Source organism: Protopterus annectens, chromosome 9.part0 (assembly GCF_019279795.1).
Source record: "Protopterus annectens isolate FY-2018-M chromosome 9.part0, PAN1.0, whole genome shotgun sequence".
In the NCBI taxonomy this organism is placed as follows: Eukaryota; Metazoa; Chordata; order Ceratodontiformes; family Protopteridae; genus Protopterus; species Protopterus annectens.
In genome coordinates, this window is record NC_056743.1 from 1,353,232,058 (window position 1) to 1,353,250,443 (window position 18,386).

Genomic DNA, 18,386 nt, shown 5'->3' on the forward strand with positions numbered 1-18,386 from the left:
TGCCCATCTCTACCTCAGCAGCGACGTCCCCCATCTCCGCTCCGACATTAGTTCCAACTACAGCTTCGGAGCTGCAGTTGACCTCCACCCCTGCAGTGACCTCGGCTCCAAGCCCATTCTTGGCTCCAATTATTCCACTTCTGTCTGTTTCCAAACTGAAACAGTCTGTGCTGTTCTTCATTGCACCACGGACCCAGAACTCCCCGTCTGCTGATCCTTTTGCCAGACAAGCCTTCAGCCCCTTTTTGGACTGGCCTGACTCCCCCTCAGGGGCATCGGTAAGGTCCACCAGGAACCTTTCAGAAATGGATGTGGTGCGCCTCTTTGATCAGCTGCTGACCACCAGGGGAATTACAAATTTTCCTAGACCCCATCACACTCTGGGCTTTGGGTCTATTACACCGGCGACCCCTGCGTACTTTCCTCCCTTGGATCCCTTGGTTCCGAGGCTCATATTTCCGACATCTGCAGGACCCCTTACCTCAGTGCCGACAACGACCGTGTCTGAGGCTCCGAGACCCCTTTGGGTGTCGGTTCCATTGGAACCCACCCTTCCTCAATCTCATGCTTTGGGGGGTGGAACCCTCAGTTCCGGCCACGGTTCCCGTTGTGTTGCCAGTTCCGTCTTCAGGTCCAAGGTTGATTCCTGCCTGGATTTATTTTGCTTGAGGCTGCGTCCCCAGGAGCGGACCGTGTGGAGCAGAGTGCGACTCCGGTTCCGAAATTGTCTTCTTCGGTTCTGGGCTCCCATTCCTCTTCAGGCGGGCCTGCTTTCCAGGTGATGGAGAGGGTGCTCGCTTTGAGCAATCCTTCTACGTCGGACATTCCACCAGTTCCCTCTGAGCTGCAGCTGTCAAAGGCCAGCCCCCCAGGACTCTGCGAGCACAAGGCCCAGGAAACCCCTGTTCAGAGTATTTCCCTTTCTGAGTCTTTTTCGGATGCTCCCACTGAAGAACCCCCTCGGAAACGGGAATGTAGGAGGAAACACATAGACTCCCCAAAGGAGTCCCTCACTGAAGATATGGACTACGATGATGGGGAAGGATCCCCACGGTCACCCCCTGACTGTGTCTCATTTGGAGACATCCTGGAAATCTTGAAGCAGAGGGGTGACTGGAAGCCCTCCAATCCTTCCTCGGAGGAATCCATATTCCTGCAGACCTTCTGCTCTCAGCCCTCTACTTCTTGGGTGACCCCACCTGCCGATGAGTTGGTCAAGCTCATCGTGCAGCGGTCATGGAAGAAACCTGATACTGTTAAGGCCGTCCCCAGGAGAGCAGATAAGATACTCTCCCCTCCAGAGGACCAACTCCATTGGTTTGCCAGTAGACACTGTGGTGGTGGCGGCGGCAGCCACGAAAAAGGACCTTGCGGAGGAAAGTCCTGCTGTCCACCCGCCCAACAGAGAGTCCCAGGCGGTGGATAGGCTAGGGGAGCGAGTTTTTGCATCAGCGACCTTTGCTGTCAGGTTTCTGAACTTTTTGGCACATTTTACGAGGCTCCAGAGAGATCTCATCACCGAGCTCTCTGGAACCCTCATGGGTCAAGTTTCGGATGGGGCACTTGATAAAGTTGCTTCCCAGCTTGCCACCCTAGAGTCGATCTCCAATTCATCCATGAGGTTGCTGTCCCACGGAACCGAAGGAGCAGCTAGAGCTGCGGGTGCAGGCGTAGTTATGAGACGCCATGCCTGCATGTGCATTTGTGACCTCGCGGACTCCAAGTCTTTTTTTTTTTTAAATGCCCCTATCGAGCCATCAGCTTTGGTCGGTGCGAAGGTCAAGGATACATTAGCCAGGTGCGAGCAGGACGGGAAGACCTTGTCTGACGTGGGTCTATGTTTTTCCAAACCTCAGTGCTCCTTCTCCAGAAACCAGAGGAGTGGAAAGATGTGGCACAAGAAGTCTCAAGGTCCTTTCCGCAATGCACATGATGAGTACTCCCCCAGAGGCAGAGGGGGGTTCCAATAATGGAAGACGCCCCTTTCGGGGCAGAGAGGGTCCTCGAAATCAGGATTCCAGAGATTTGTTCTCGGGAAGACTTTATCAGTGCTCCTGAAGCGCTGCCTGATTGCTTTCCTCTGGAAGCAGTCGGGGTGTGTTTCTCTCTGCACCAAGCTGCCTGGCTGTCTATTACAAATGATCAGTGGGTGCAGAGAATAATTTCCAGAGGCTATCACATTCCGCTAATCTCTTATCCAAGACCTCTGGAATCCCTTCCCGATGTCCCACCCAGTCAAAGGGAGGAGGCAGCTTCCAAAATACGAAAGCTATGTCAAAAACGAGTCATCCAACAGGTCCCCCCAGACCAGTGCGGATCCGGGTTTTACTCAAGATTCTTTTTACTGCCAAAGAAGACTGGGGACTGGAGGACCCATTTTGGACCTCCGCCTGCTAAACAAATCAGTGGTTCAGACCAAGTTCTGCATGGTCACGATTCAATCCATCCTCCCCTTTCTGTGGGAGGGTGTGTGGATGTGCTCATTAGACCTCCGGGAATGGTATTACCACATCAAAATGGACAAGTGCTCCAGGAGACTCCTTAGCTTCCGGCTGGGGGCCAATCACTACCAATTCAGAGCCCTGCCATTCGGTCTCTCACCAGCCCCCAGAGAGTTCACGAAATGCCTAGCAGTGGTCACAGCTCATCTGAGACTTCAGTGATTCCAGGTGTTTCCGTATTTAGACAATTGGCTCCTCTTCACCCCCACCAAGTGCCTTCTGGTCAGGGCCCTCCACTACAATCTAGTACTAGCTGAGTCGCTCGGCATCACCATCCACTGGGAAAAATCCAACCTTCAGCCCTCACAACAACTGAAATTTATAGGGGCAATATTCAACACTCAATCAAGTCTGGTCTCTCTTCCCCCTCACAGGCTTCAGAGATTAAGGGCACAAGTTCAAGTGATACTCTGTCGAAGAAAGTTGTCTGCAAGGGAACTTTTTCATGCTCTGGGGTCTATGGTGGCAGCCATCCCAATTGTTCCCCTAGCCAGACTACACATGAGACTACTACAATGGCTCCTTCTGTCTCAGTGGATATCCAGTCTTCATCCCCTGAGCTCACATATTCTCATCACCAACACCTGCAAACAAGATCTCCTCTGGTGGATGAGTACAGACGAAAATCTTTGGTGTCGCCCCTTCCAGGCTCCCCAACCCAGCGACTCGGTGACCACAAACGCTTCCCTGATAGGGTGGGTGGGCCACTTCTAGGGAAAGTCAGTCCAAGGCACGTGGTCCACCATAGAGGTCCACTTGCATATCAATATCCTGGAGATAAGAGCGGTGCTATTGGCTTTGCAAGCATTCCCATCCATTCCTTCTGTCAGGAAAGATTTCTATTCAGTCGGACAACATGTCCGTTGTCCGGTACATAAACAAGCAGGGAGGGACCAAATCCTACCCCCTATGTTGAGAAGCCATGAGAATCTGGCATTGGGCGATAGCTTCCAACTACTTTCTGATCTCAACTCATATCCTGGTGAGCTCCAATGTGATTGCAGACAGGCTAAGCAGATGCATCCTCCGTCCTCACGAGTGGTCTCTCAATCGGAGTGTGATGGCAGAAATCTTCAGCCGTTGGGGCCAGCCATGCTGCGATCTTTTCGCCTCCCTCTCAAACTGCAGCAGCTACTTTGCCCTCTTTCCCCCTCACGGGAAGTCACCAAGAGACGCTTTGATTCACAATTTTCCCATGGGTCTCCTTTATGCTTATCCTCCGATTCTTCTGATCCCCCTTTTTCTAAGGAAAGCTATTTGGTTGAGAAACAAGGTGATCCTCATTGTCCCGTTCTGGCCTTGTCAAGTGTGGTTTCCCCTTCCTCCGACCTCACCTGTTACAACCTCCTTGGATCCTACTCGTCGGGCTGATTCCACCGAATCTATCCACACTCAAGCTGACGGCTTGGTTACTCCACTTCCGTTAGTTGCCAGGCAGGAAACCCTCTCCTCATCTGTCCGTGATTTTATCCTGGCCTCTCATAAACCATCCTCTAGAAAATTTTACAGGGACAAATGGAAAAGATTCTCTATCTGGTCACATAATCGGAAGCTAGATCCGTTCTCAGCTCCTGTAGCTACTACTCTTCATTACCTTGCTGAGTTGTTGACAATGGTGCATCAGCTTCCACCATTCGGGTCCATTTAGCAGTTATTTCCAACTTCCATAACGGTTCAGATTGAGCCCCGCTTATTTCCACCTGACTTTCCAAGACCTTCCTCAAGGGAATTTTCTACAGCAGACCTCCCATCAGGCAGCCAGTGGAGGCATGGAAACTTTCCAGAGTTCTCCATTCTCTCTCTCTCTCCCCTTTTGAGCTTGCTGTGACATATGATCTAAAATTCCTGTCATGGAAATCCTTGTTTTCTGGTGGCGGTCACTTCAGCCAGAACAATATCTGAGTTGCAAGCCTTATGTATCAAGAGCCCTTATCTGGTCTAAGGACAGAGTATCACTTCGTACTAACCCGTCCTTTCTCCCCAAGGTGGTTTCCGACTTTTCTATTAACCAGTCCATTCAGCTCCCTGTATTCTTTCCAAATTATTTAAACAAGGGAGAATACTGCCTACATTCACTGGATGTTCATAGACAATTAAGTTTCTACCTGGACAGAACTAAGTCCTTTCGCAAGTTGGACCAAATTTTCATTTCCTTTTCTGGTCCTAGAATGGGATGTGCAGTATAAAAAGTTACTTTGTCAAAATGGCTCAGGGATTGCATCAGCTTCTCATATTCGCTTACGAATGAGTCTGAGCCTGGTCAAATAAAAGCTCACTCAACTAGGGTTATTGCAGCATCGGCTGCCTTCCACTCTAGGGCCTCCATGGATGACATCTGTGCAGCAGCCATTTGGGCTAAACCCCCCATACATCAAGGCATTACAAATTGGATTTAATCTCCAGGGGAAGAGCGGCCTTTGGCTCAATGGCTCTCAGGAATGTTCTTCCATGAGGGCCACCCAGGATGTTCTTCCTGTTTCACTGTTGCAGTCATTACATTTGGGTAATCTGCTGGCAGGTTGCCCTCAGTCGGCCTGATTAACAAAGTCTTGGGTCCTGCGTCAGTTGCTGTCCCTTCTTCCATGACGTCAGGTCGTCAGGGGTATAAAACATGCAGCCGACGCCATTACATCAGTCTTTCTTGCCGCGCGGTGCCCGAAGCAGAAGCAGTTTGCAAGTGCTGGTCAGCCGACTCCTGAAATTTTCGTTTTCGAGTTTCAGATCTGAAGTCTTCAACTAAAAAGCTAAGTACCCCGTTGGGGAAACTTTTTATTGCTCCTTACCAATGTCAGTAAAAGTTAATAATTGTATTACTTGTGGGAAGCAAATACCTCATAAGGATTTTCATTTGTACTGTATTCCTTGCCTAGGCCCTGACCACGATGTACCTTGCTGTCGGTTCTGTGCTTTATTTAATCAATGCACTATCCGTCGTCAGAACATTTTTGCTTCTAAATAGTTCGGCTCACGCTTTCATTATCCAGAAATGATGTCGGTTAGGAATCCGACTACCGGAATACCTAAAAAATGCAAAGAAAAAGACAGAGACAGGCCATTGAGGTCCAAAATTGCAGACAATGCTTTTCCTAAGCCAGTCACCAGTTTGCCGGTACTCAGTGAGGCGCTTTTGCAGCCCCTGATACCCGCTACTTCTTATTCGCAGGCCTCTACTGAGACCCATTCGGAGTCCGGTATGCCATGAGATACTTAAATTATGGAACCCATGGATGTCTCTACCTTAGATGGGTCCGGAGCCGCTGTGCAGGCACTGGCTTCTGAGGGTGTATTCAGGCCTACAGATTTGTATATTAAACCAATGCCATCTTCAATATTAAGGCCAAAATCTCAAACTATGTCTAAAAAACCGACACCTTGGCCACATGTGCAGGCCCCTATGCCTAAAAATCAAATGATCAAAATGGCTGAAGATTTAATTACTCTAATCAGGGATAGCCAACCCCCCCCTCTAAGAGGCCTAGGCAAGAAATTGACTATGAATCTTCTGAACAGGATTCTATTTCTTTCGACTCTTCTGATGAACAGGAATTGTCTTTACCTACTTATGAGGACTCTGATGCAGAGGATTCCATTCCTTCTGCTTCTCCCCCTGAGGAGTTTTCTTTTGGGGAAACTTTACATACCTTAAGGGAACATTTCCACTGGGAAAGTCAGGATTTTTCTGAATCTAAAAAGAGGCTTAGGGATTTTCTTCTTCCTCAGCATAGGCCTTTGGCTATACCTCCTGTTCTAGACATTGTTGATGATGTGTTTTCGGAATCTAGTATGGCTCCTGATTCTCTACCTCCGGCTCCTTGTAAGCCAGACAGATACTACAGGGTTCCTGACTCCCACAAATTTCTTTTCAAAAATCCTGTTGCGGATCATGAAACCATTTCTCAGGGCCCCAAGGGCATTAAAGCTTCTACTGCTAAAAATCCTACCCCTTCTGATAGAGATTCCAGGGCGCTGGATAGATGGGGTAAGAAGGTCTACACTTCTGCAACCTTGGCAGTCAGGGCATTAAACTGTCAATTCCATATGCTAAAATATCAGCAGCATATCATGGGACTGCTTAAACAGAAAATGATGTTGATTTCTGACTGAATGTAAAGTAAAGATTTACAGGATCTATTGCATTCAGCTGAACAAATTGGAAAACATACTTTGCTGTGTGGTTTTGATTCTTTGGAGGCCTCTTGCAGGGCTGCTGTAACTGGGTCTGTGCTAAGGAGGCATGCTTGGCACAAAGAGCAATCTCTGGCCTGATCATGTTAAAGCAAAATTATTGGATGCTGCTTTACAACAGGACCGTCTCTTTGGTAATAAGGCTGAAGAAGTTCTAAAAAAGATAAAGCTAAATCTATGCAAACTGTGAAAGATTTCTTACAAGTGCAACCTCCAAGATTTAATAGGCACTGGCCTTCTAAGAACTGGTCCTTTCCAGTTTCTTTGAGAGCCACTCAAGTCAAACCCAGACATTCCAAAGGCACCAGGTTTCAGTCCCAAGGGACTTTCAGAACAAAGCAATGGGGTGCCTCCTCTTCCAAATCTGGAAACAACAAGACACCACCTTGTGGTAAGCAGTCTCAATGACTTCCCTCTACACTTACCAAGCACTTACTTTTAGCCGCCCCTTTGGGGGGAAAACTGGCTCTTCATGCATAAAACTGGCAACTTATAACCTGGGACAAATGAGTTTTAAATATAGTATCCCAGGGATACATATTTAATTTCCACACGTTGCCAACTCCAAATGGATGGCCAGACCTGTCCCCAAATCAGTGGGCAGAGGCCCAGAAACAAGTACTTTCCCTCATGAGCATGGGGGCTATTCAACTAGTACCAGAAGGGGAAAGGGGATAAGGTTTCTATTCAAGACTTTTCCTAGTACCCAGAAAAGACAAATCATGGCGTCCAATTCTGGACTTATGTACTCTAAACACCTTTCTGGACATTCCAAAATTCAGATGCTGACTCTTCACCAGTTACCTCCTATGCTAGGCAAAGATGTCTGGTTGGCAACTCTAGATTTAAAAGAGGCTTAACTGCATATCCCAATCAGGGAATCTTGCAGAAGATACCTCCGCTTCAAAGCAGGTACTTGCATTACCAGTTCTCTGCACTACTGTTTGGCTTATCTACTGCACCTAGGGTCTTTACAAAGTGCCTGGTTCCAGTAATTGCATTTTGCAGGCAAAGAAATATTTAAATATATCCATACCTGGACGATTGTCTAATTCAGGCAGAAAACAAGGACATTCTTGTAAAACATCTGGCATTTGTAAAAAGGGTTCTAACTTGTCTAGGGTACACTGTAAACAAAAAGAAATCACAACTGGTACCCTCTCAGAAAATTACATTCCTGGGTGCAAGCTTGAATACAACTGCCCAGATGGCTTTCCTTACGCCAGAAAAGCAAATTCATTTGGTGACTCACTTCAAACAGGTGGCCACAAAAACTCCTCTTTCTGCAAGGCAAATACTGCAAGCCATGGGGTTCATGGCCTCCTGCATTCTTCCAATTCCATATGCAAGACTGCATATGAGGAAACTTCAGTGGTACTTAAAAAGTCTGTGGAGTCAACATTGTCACAGCCTGGAAACAATGATTCCTATCATACCTTGCCTGCACCTAGAGTTCCTATGGTGGGCAGAGGCCTGCCACCAGAACAAGGGACTGCCATTCACACCACCCAAACCTTAATTACAGATGCATCAGACTATGCATGGGGTGCTCATCTGGCAGGGAAGTGCATTCAGGGAAAGTGGAGCCCAAATCAAATGCACCTTCATATAAATCAGAAAGAAATGCTAGCTGTACAGAATGCACTGACAGCCTTCAAGGACTACCTTCATCCAGGACAATTACTGATAAAGATGGACAACACCACGGTTATGTGATACATAAACAAGCAGGGGGGTAGACACTCCTACCCCCACTGCAGACTAGCCATGGCATTGTGGAACACGGCCTTGAGCTATCAAGTACAACTACAAGCTCAATTCCTGCCAAGAAAGCTGAATACTCTGGCAGACGAACTAAGCAGAAATCTCATGGACCCACACGAATGGAAACTGGAACCACGGATTTTCAACATGTTGACATGCAAATGGAGGAGCCCAGACATAGGTCTTTTTGCCACACCCCAGAACTATCAGTTGGACAAATTTTGCACAAGAACTCATAACAAAAAAGCCTGGAAAGTGAATGCTCTGTCCTTCAGCTGGAAAAAACTATCAGTGTATGCCTTTCCCCCCTCTGCCTCTGCTCTCCAAAGTTCTAAAAGTCAAACAGGACAAACCAAAAAATATTTTGATTGCTCCAGACTGGCCTCACCAACACTAGTACCCACTCCTGCACAGTGTGTCACACATTTCACTGTGGCACCTGCCTCATGCACCTTCCTTACTGTCTCAGCAGAACAACTAAACTCTGCACCCTCAGCTCCAAACTTTGACTCTTGCAGCGTGGCTAATAATCTAAATTCACCCTTAGCATCCCTCAGCAAACCTGTGGTGGATGTCATTGTGGAGGCAAGAAGACTTAGTACTAGAAAATCTTATGCTGGCAAATGGAAAAGATTTTGTGCCTGTAATCAATCTCAAGGGATAAGCACAGCAGTGCCCAATATTCCTCAGATTTTGAAATACTCATCTGAGATGCTTCACAAGGGCCTGTCCTTTTCTTCCATAAAAATCCATGCCTCAGCCATTTCAGCTCATTACAACACAGAACCTCCCCTCTTCTCTCATCTTCTGCTAAAGCAGTATCTCAGAGGGGCCAAAAACTTAAGACCACCCAGGAGAGCTCCAACCCCTGCCTGGGACCTTAATTTTGTATTGGAGAAACTCACTCTCCCTCCTTTTGAGCCAGCTGCTACTGCAGACTTAAAATTTCTCTCCTGCAAAACAGCTTTCCTTTTAGCAGTCACTTCAGCTAGAAGGATTTCCGAATTACAGGCTCTTATGGCAGTGGAGCCTTTCATCATTTTTCATGCAGACAGGGTATCTCTCGGGACCAACCCATCCTTCATGCCCAAGGTGGTATCCAGTGTGGCTGTTAATCAGACCATTCATTTTCCAACTTTCTTTCCAAATCCACAGAACAAGGGTGAGCGGATTCTGCATTCATTGGATGTACACAGACAACTTAGATTTTACTTAAACAGGACTAAATCTCAACGAAAATATGAACAACTGCTGGCAGCATTTGCTGCAGGGGCAGAGGGAAAGGCTGTTTCAAAGCAAACCATTTCCAAATGGATAAGCCATTGTATTAGTTTCTGCTATAAGCACCATGGAAAAACTATCCCCCAGGGGATCAGATCCCATTTCAACAACCTTTCTCAGAGGTGTTCCTACCAGGGATATTCTAGAAGCTGCTACCTGGAGCTCAGTTCATACTTTCACCAAACATTACCATTTACCACTTTTCTCTAAATCCAGAGCTGGCTTTGCCACTGCTGTCTTGCAGGGCCTTATAGCTGGTCATAATGCTGTATAATTTTCTCCTCCCAAGCATAGCTTTGGGAATCTACCCAAATGTAATGACTGCAACAGTGAAACACGAAGAACATAGTACAGTTGTGTACACTTACCATAAATGTAGATGTTCGAGTGTATTCACTGTTGCAGTCCTGGTTCCCTCCCTCCAGCCCCCTATTTTTCTCTGGCTGTACCTCTACTTTCCTTTACTGTGCTTAAAAGCCCTTTTGGTGTATTTGCTTTTGGTTGGAGGTATATTTTTGTGTTCTTAATTTTATTTGCTCCCCATTTGCGGGCAGATCCCTGACATCTGGGGCAAGAAAAGCTGAAGTAATGGCGTCGGCTGCATGTTTTATACCCCTGATGACCTGACGTCATGGAAGAAGGGACAGCAACCGACGCAGGACCCAAGACTTTGTTAATCAGGTCAACTGAGGGTAACCTGCCAGCAGATTACCCAAATGTAATGACTGCAACAGTGAATACACTCGAACATCTACATTTATGGTAAGTGTACACAACTGTACTTTCTCGACGTAGCTTGGGATTCTGTCCCATCAGTGATGAATAGGAAGAAGATTAACAACTTCAGATAATGAAGTTATGTCTTACCATAACATTCCATCTGAGTTGTTGATCTTCTTCCAGTCATCACACCCTCACCGACCCCTGCCAAAGGCTGTTGACGGATCTTCTGGGTCTTTGTGGTGTTTCAGGGTTTCTGTGCAGAGATGGCCTCTGATTTTCTGTTTCTTCTATATGTTGCATGCAAACTCGATCTGAGGTAACTGAGTGAAGGGCATCGTGGGTAGCAGCTTAGCTCGAGAGTTTTTGGTGCACGCAAGCTTGGTATAAGGCCGACTCTGTTCTGAGGACTCAGAACCGAACCCATCAGTGATGACTGGAAGAAGATCAGCAACTCCGATGGAACGTTATGGTCAGACATAACTTCTTTTTATAAACATACATTGATCACATTTTCCCCTACTTTCCTTATTTGCTGTGCAAGTTAAAATATTACAAAACTATCAAAGATAAAATTCAGCTTTCAGTTTTAAATAACTAGAGATGGAAATATCATTCAACCCAGGTGGGTTGTTGGCATTAAATCTTAACTGCCACATACATTCTTTAAATTCGAGAAACAGTTCTCGTCCCCCCCCCGTTTCTTACTTTCATTCATATTTCACAGGAGCATGTGTGTTTAATTGAAAGTTTTGAGATGCATCCAGTAACTGTTTCACATCATGCACCAGTAATAACTAAAATAAAAATGCAGGGTAATGAAATAAAAAAAAGACTGGCACTTCCCCACCTGTCTGTCAAAAACAGAGAAGTTTATGGAATGGGTAGAGAAAATGATTCAGGAGTTTTTATGGAAGCTAGAAATGTATTCTGAAAATATAGATAGGGAGTGGAATAAAATTAACATGGAGTTTAAAAATATGGTGAAAATTAAAGAAAAAGATATGCTTAAGAAGTAAGGAGAATTATTTAGAGGGACTGACAAAGGTTAAAGTATTGCAGAATATGGGAATCTCAAAGAACAAGAAGAGGAACAGTTTGAGTGCTAAAGAGGAAATCGGGGGCTACCTCAGTAATATGCATGTGTTTAGAAACATTGCTGCCAAGCTAACTGTTTTGGTAACTCCAGAGCCCAAAAATGTTTAGCACAGTGGCTCAGACAACAGAAAATAAAGTTGCTGACAAGCTTAGGAGCCTAAAACAAGGAATAACGGTATTTTAAAAGGAGAAGCACCAGCATCCTTTAAGAAAATGATAGTGGCTGTAATAACTAAAGATGGTAAAGACCCATCAGATCCAGCTTCATATAGGCCTGTTTCTATTGTAAACCATGATTATAATGTATTTATTCCTAGGGTCTATATTACGTGATCGAATGGTCAAATATTCGAATATGTAATAGTCGACCTGTAATCGAACCGCCACAGTGTCGAACGGTTGAATGGAGATCTCTGTACAGTGCAGAAATGGAAGTTTTCCATTGTCTGCACTGTAGTGCTATCTCGGAGTTGGTGTATTTAAGTAGCGGGGGTTGTGACGGTGCAGGGAGGCTTGCCCCCCCCCCCCTGCATAGATCGTTTAAATGGTTTGTTTGCGTGGGTTTTTCTTTTTTTTATTTTCTGTTCGACATTGTGGCTGTTCAGTTATTACGGGTCGACTATTATGTGTTCGACTATTTGACCATTCGATCACGTAATATAGACCCTTATTTCTATAATGCCTAAAAGAATGGCAAAGGTGATGCCAGACTTGATAGATATGGATCAGTGTGGTTTTGTGGAGGGGAAAGCAATCATTTTATTACTATATACAACATTAACAGATCAGTGGTGATCCAGAGGGAAGCAGAATGTAAGAAAACGCCACTGTTGTTGGTTTTTCATACAGAGAAAGCATTTCACAGAGTAAGCCGGGATTTTATGAGTAGGGCAATGGAAGCATTTGCATTGCCTGCTAAAATTATAAGGTTGATTAGGAGGATGTATGAGGTATAGGAGGTGAAAATTAAAGCAGGTTCTCTCTGATAAGTTCTGTTTGAGCAGAAGAACCAGGTAGAGGTGTCCTCTATCTGCTTTATTTACATTACATTTAAATCTATTGGCAAAGAAAATATAAGACTCAGAAATTCAAGGATAAAATTGGTATGGCTTTATTTGCAGATTATATTTTATACCTGGTAAAACCAGAAAAGGACATTTCAGTGTTGTGGAGCATTCTTCGTTTCAAGACTTTTTGAGATGCAAAATTATGGAAGATAACATAAAGGCAATAACTGTAAACTGTGTACCTGCACACACATTGGTTCAGCATTACCCATATTTATGGGGACATGATAAAATAAAGTACTTAGGAGTATGGATTAAAAAAGGATTCTATTATGGCACCTAATGATATGTAGGAAGAGACTAAACAAATGATAGTGCAAACATTGAGAAATTGAAAGCTCTATTTTATGGATATGGATAGCAAGATACAAGCAGTGAAATTGTGTTTAGTCCTTTTAGATTTATGCACAAGTCAGGCATATTTTTGTCAACTAAAGGATAAGTTGTGGATAGCAGTTAATAAAGAGTTGAAGGATTGTATCTGGTAGGAGAAGAAAGCAAGAGTCAAGTGGGATAAGGTGATCCTTGGAACAGAACAGGGTGGTTTGGGATTAGCTGATTGAAGGGGTATTTCACAGCTACACAGTTAAGGCTCCTATACATAGTACAAGCTGAAAGCTGGAATTCATACTAGAAAAGGATGATGATAAGACTGGAATTTTGAATGTAGATCATTAAGGAGGATAACAATAAACCATACAGAATGTTCTATTCCAAGAACTAAGCCAAAACAGGGATGGAGAAAGGAAATTCTACCAAAAGGGATGACTGTATTTAGGGGTCCAGAAAATAGGCAAGAGGGGGATGAGATTTACTGGAGAAAACTGGCAAAGGAACTAAGGTAATTTGGATCAAATAATTAGAGAGGGAAAGATAATGGAATGGGAATAGGCCACAAATGCATTTGGACTGCCTTTCTTATCAAAGATTGATATTATAGTATATGCAAATTGAAAGAAATAGTGGGATCCTAGGCAAAAGACCAGCACTTGTAGAGATTTTCGTAGAATCTTGATGAAGCTGCTGTTAAAGGGGTAATTAGTTCGGCATATAAAAAATTGTATAACTGTGGGAATCTATCAGAAGAGGTTAGAAATGATTGGGAATATAGATTGGATATGCAGTTCATAAAGAAACAATGGGGGATATATGGATGCCTCCTAATTATACAAGAAAATGTAAAAGCTTTAGGATCTTTGCTTGGAAATTTTGCATAGATCCTTTATACCTCACACAGACTCCAAAGAATTTTTCTTGGGTAGATTGCAAATGTTGAATGTGTGGTGGGGAAAAAGAGGTAATTGGGAACATACGAGTTGGCAGACTTTAAAAATTCTTGCAGACTATTCTATCAGAAATACTGTAAATTGGTGTAATTAAGGAAATGTTTGTTTTTCAGCTGTGATAAACAATCAGAATTTCCTAGACATAGTAAGGTCTTGATGAGTTTAATTGTGGTGGCTGCCAAAAAAGCATTTACTAGAAAATGAAATTCAAAGACTAAACCAACCGTTACTAGAAGAAGTGACTATAGCAACAAAGGTAAGAGAACTGGAAGTGAGATCTTTAGAAAAGGGTAGGAGTAAATTATGTGGAAAAAGTAATAATTGTGTGAACAATATATGCAGAATAATGTTTTGGAGAATGAATGAGGTTTAAGAGAAGGCAGAAAATGAATGAATGAGCCATGTAATGGTTGACTGACTAGATTTAAAAGTGATATATAATGTTTTCATCTGAAATGTCAGTATGGTTTGTTTTCATTTATATAAATGTATAATTGCCTATGTTGTGATAATATTTTGCAGTACATTGTAAGAAAATGGTGGCAGAGGCAAATAAGATGGAATGCTTATGCCATCATGATTTTGAATAGTGTACTTGTAAGTCCACTCTGGATTTGTATTGTAAGGGATGTTCTTAATATGGATATAATACAGTGCATTGCCAGGAGTCATTTCTTAAAAGTATGTAATGAGGCACAAGTATCTGCTAGATGTGTATTCAGTTAAGTTTGACTTAAAATGGATTTTACTGTGGTTGGTGAGACCCTGGAATGCATTACTGTAGAGAATTATGCTGCGTAGTTCAGCTGAGGACTTCAAACGATGATGAAACAGGTAGGATCATAGGAAGTTACTAGGCTATTGGCCCTGAGGCCCTTGTAAGCCTAGCCAAAAGTTTAGCCCATGTTTAGATAAGTCAGCACCTAAAGCCCCTGTCCAGCAGGGACACAGGTGGAATCCCAGTGGTATATTTTCTGTTTCCCATCCAGTTATCCAGGTTGTGCTTAAAAAAAGATAACGAGGTACTCTGCTTGATGTGGAGAGGGAGTCTGTTCCATAGATGGTGGAATCTATTGGACATGCATCTGTCCCACCAGCAAGTCCTGTTGATGTCACAGACCAAGTTGAGGTCGCGGGTGTGGGTTACTTGAGTGGAGCTTATCTTGTGGATATGCAACAGTTCCATCAAGGTGGTGTCTGAGATTGCTTTGTATGCCAGACAGAGGTCACCTCTGATGAGTCTATATGAAACTGAGTAGAGGGTCAGGGCTTTTAGCCTGTCTGTGTAGGGTAGATGTTTGAGACCCTGGATTCTCCTGGTGAGGAACTTCTGTGGTCTCTCTAGCCGCTGCATGTGCTTTGCGAGGTACATACTGAAGGGGGTGTTCTACTCAATAATTGACATTACAAGTAAAGAATACAGGGAGGTTATGACCTCATTGCCCCTGGATGAGATACCCTTATTTATGAGGTGGGCCATGCAGAAACCTTTCCGTACAATGGAAGCAACATGGTGGTCAAAAGTCAGGTTGCTATCAACCTGGGTTCCCAAATCCCTCATGACTGATTGTGTACTTAGATCGTTGTTATTAATGTGATAATATGTGGGGACGTCACTCTTCCCTAAAGGGAATTTTTGGCATTCAGCTTGAGGGCATGTTTCTGGCAGCAATCATTTGTTTGGGTGAGACTTTCTTGGAGGTCATCCACATCACTTGGGGAATTGATGACTGCGCCCTTCTGGCAGTCATCTGCAACCTTGGTCAGCCGTAGCCCACTAGTTTTGGCCTGCAGAGAAGTATATCCTGAATAACAGAGATCCCAAGACCGATCCCTGGGGTATTCCACTTGTTACGGGTCTACTGCTTGAGGCAACTTCCTCTATTTTGATTAGATGGGTTCTGTCAGTGGGCCAGTTTGCTACCCATCTGGTAACATATGGATTGATGCGTAGTTGAGAGAGTTTATCTATTATGCCTGAGTGAGGAATAGTGTCAAAGGCTTTGGCCAGGTAAGGTAGGTGGTGTGCAGTCTTCCCGTCATCCATGGCTTTGGCGACTGTCTCAAAGAAGTCAGCCAGGTTTAACAGACATGACTGCCCCATGACAAAGCCAAACTGTGTGGGGTGGAGTGTTCGGAGGTTGCCAGTGCCCTGTTAATGAGGTCCATGATAATCCATTCCATGACCTTGCAGATCAGGCTAGTTAGGCTGATGGGTCTATAATTTCCCAGATCGGTGGATGCTCCGCCTTTGTGTAAAGGGATGACCGTGGCTGTCCTCCACTCGGCTGAGACAAAGCCGGTACTCGGGCTTTGGTTGAATAGGGTGCCTAATGGTGCTGCACGTTCATTCTTGAGTTCATGTAGGATGCAGCCTGGGATGTTATCAGGTCCCATGGAGGCTGTATTTTTTGCCTTTGAGAGGACAGTGATGACCTGTTTCCCAGAGATAAGGGGAAGGGGGCAGGTACTGGGGATGTCCTGATTTACTGATGGGAGGGCTAGAGGGGTGAAGTTTTCGCTGTATCTGTCAGCCAGGAGGTTGGCTATATCTACAACATTTGTGTATGTGGTGTCCTTGACCACCAGTTCTGAATAGATCTGGGTGCTTCCTTTGAGACTGCGGACATATGTGAAGAAGGCCTTATGATTGTCTCTAGTAGATGTGGCCAATTTGGGCTCAAATTTGACTTTTAAGAAGATATCACTAGTGCTCTTATTTGTTTGTTTAGGTTAAAGAGAGATTGCTTCCAATTGGGCATCTGCTCCTTCTTGGTCCTGGACAGCATTTTTTTCCTTTTGTTATATAGTTTATTTATTGCAGATATCCACCAGACAGGTTTACTCTTCCTTGCAGAGGATGATTTTATCCTGTCAGGTATTCTTGATTCCTTGCATCTATACAAGTGTTCGTATAGTACTTGGGTGTAGATTTGGACATTGGTGCTAGTTCCTACAGAGGGGGAGGGGGGCTGTGAAGCTGTTTATACCATCCCTCATGAGGTTGTAACCGGCTTTGGAGAAGTTTTTTGTTTGACCCTAGCTAGAGGGGGTCAGGGGACATGCTGACTTTGAAAGTGACCGCTTTATGGTTGGATTTTACCAGGGAGGATGATGCTGTAGGGGTGCTGCAGTGGTTACTCATGTTGGTTAATAGCAAGTCCAAGATATTATCACCTCTTGTGGGGGTATCGACTAGCTGTTCCAAGTCATTTGCATTGATAAAATCGAGGAATCTCTGGGCATTTGTGTTCTAGCTTGAATATTTTTTCCAGTCTCATGGTTGGGTAGTCACCCAGGAACAGGGTAAAGGGTTGGATCTTGATAGATTTGAAGAGGTCCAGATAGGTGGAGTGGGCATCTTGGTCAAATTTGGATGCCTGTAGCTAACAATAATTTGAATAGGGGTCTTGTCAATGCTTAACTGCGTCTGGAGTGTCTCCTGTACGTCATACTGTTTGACCAGCCTGGAGGTGTGTGTGTCTTTAAGTACGTGCTGTCTGCAACATTTGGCATACTTCACAGACGTCAAGTCTTTTTCCACTTAATGTTTTCATAAATTCACAGACTTCTTTTTTCCCCCTGCGTAATGACTCGCTGCTTCTTCCTGTCATCATACACTTTTCGCATTCCATCCTGTACAGGTGGTGCATTGGACTGATGTTTGGAGGAATTTAGGCAAAACTAAGCAAACTTATAGCTAGATTGGTTTACCTGGAAATAAAATGCCACAAAACAGTAAAGTCTCTCTCTAACAATTTGAATAAGTGATTTCTGTATAGACTCTTTTTTTTTTAAGAGAACCATTTATCTGTCTTAATTAATTTAGCACGTTTGAAACTTTTCTCTTTTGTGTCTTTAGATGTATTTTACAAATGAAGCCTTCTGTCTTCCAGATGTGTAACAGTAACAAAAACTGCCACTGTAATCAGAACTGGGGACCTCCTGACTGTGAGAAACCAGGTTATGGAGGAAGCATTGACAGTGGACCAACATATGATTGTAAGTAGTAGTTGGAAAGTTTTGATACCTCAGTGTAAATGACTGACATTCACTAGTTTAAGAATATCCTGTTTGTTAATAACCTAGCAAGCAAGCAGTGATCTGTACAAAACTTTCCTTGAACAGTCGACAATAATTGATCATAAAATTTGTTTTAGAACTGTGTATATGTAAATGTGATTGTGTATAGCGTCATGTACTCCATGCAACTGTGTAGGATGGCTGTCTGTGTGTGTGTGTGTGTGTGTGTGTGTGTGTGTGTGTGTGTGTGTACACATATTTTTATATATATATATATATATATATATATATATATATATATATATATATAGATATTTATTTATTTATATATATATAGATAGATATAGGGGTTACTGTCAGTACATCGAACAGCCACAACATCGAAATCCACTACATTGACACTTGGAGAGCTGACGATCACCATATGATTAGGAACGATTTGGCCATCCATAACTTGAATC

The 18,386-nt window shown here is 44.1% G+C and overlaps 1 protein-coding gene across 1 annotated transcript in view; it reads left to right on the forward strand.

Moving 5' to 3' along the window:
• Positions 1-18,386, forward strand: part of ADAM9 (ADAM metallopeptidase domain 9) — a gene marked incomplete in the record, with an annotated part of 1,887,510 nt that overhangs the window by 1,536,972 nt on the left and 332,152 nt on the right. The window contains 1 exon segment of the mRNA XM_044084336.1: positions 17,799-17,904. Coding sequence (XP_043940271.1) covers positions 17,799-17,904 — 106 coding nt within the window.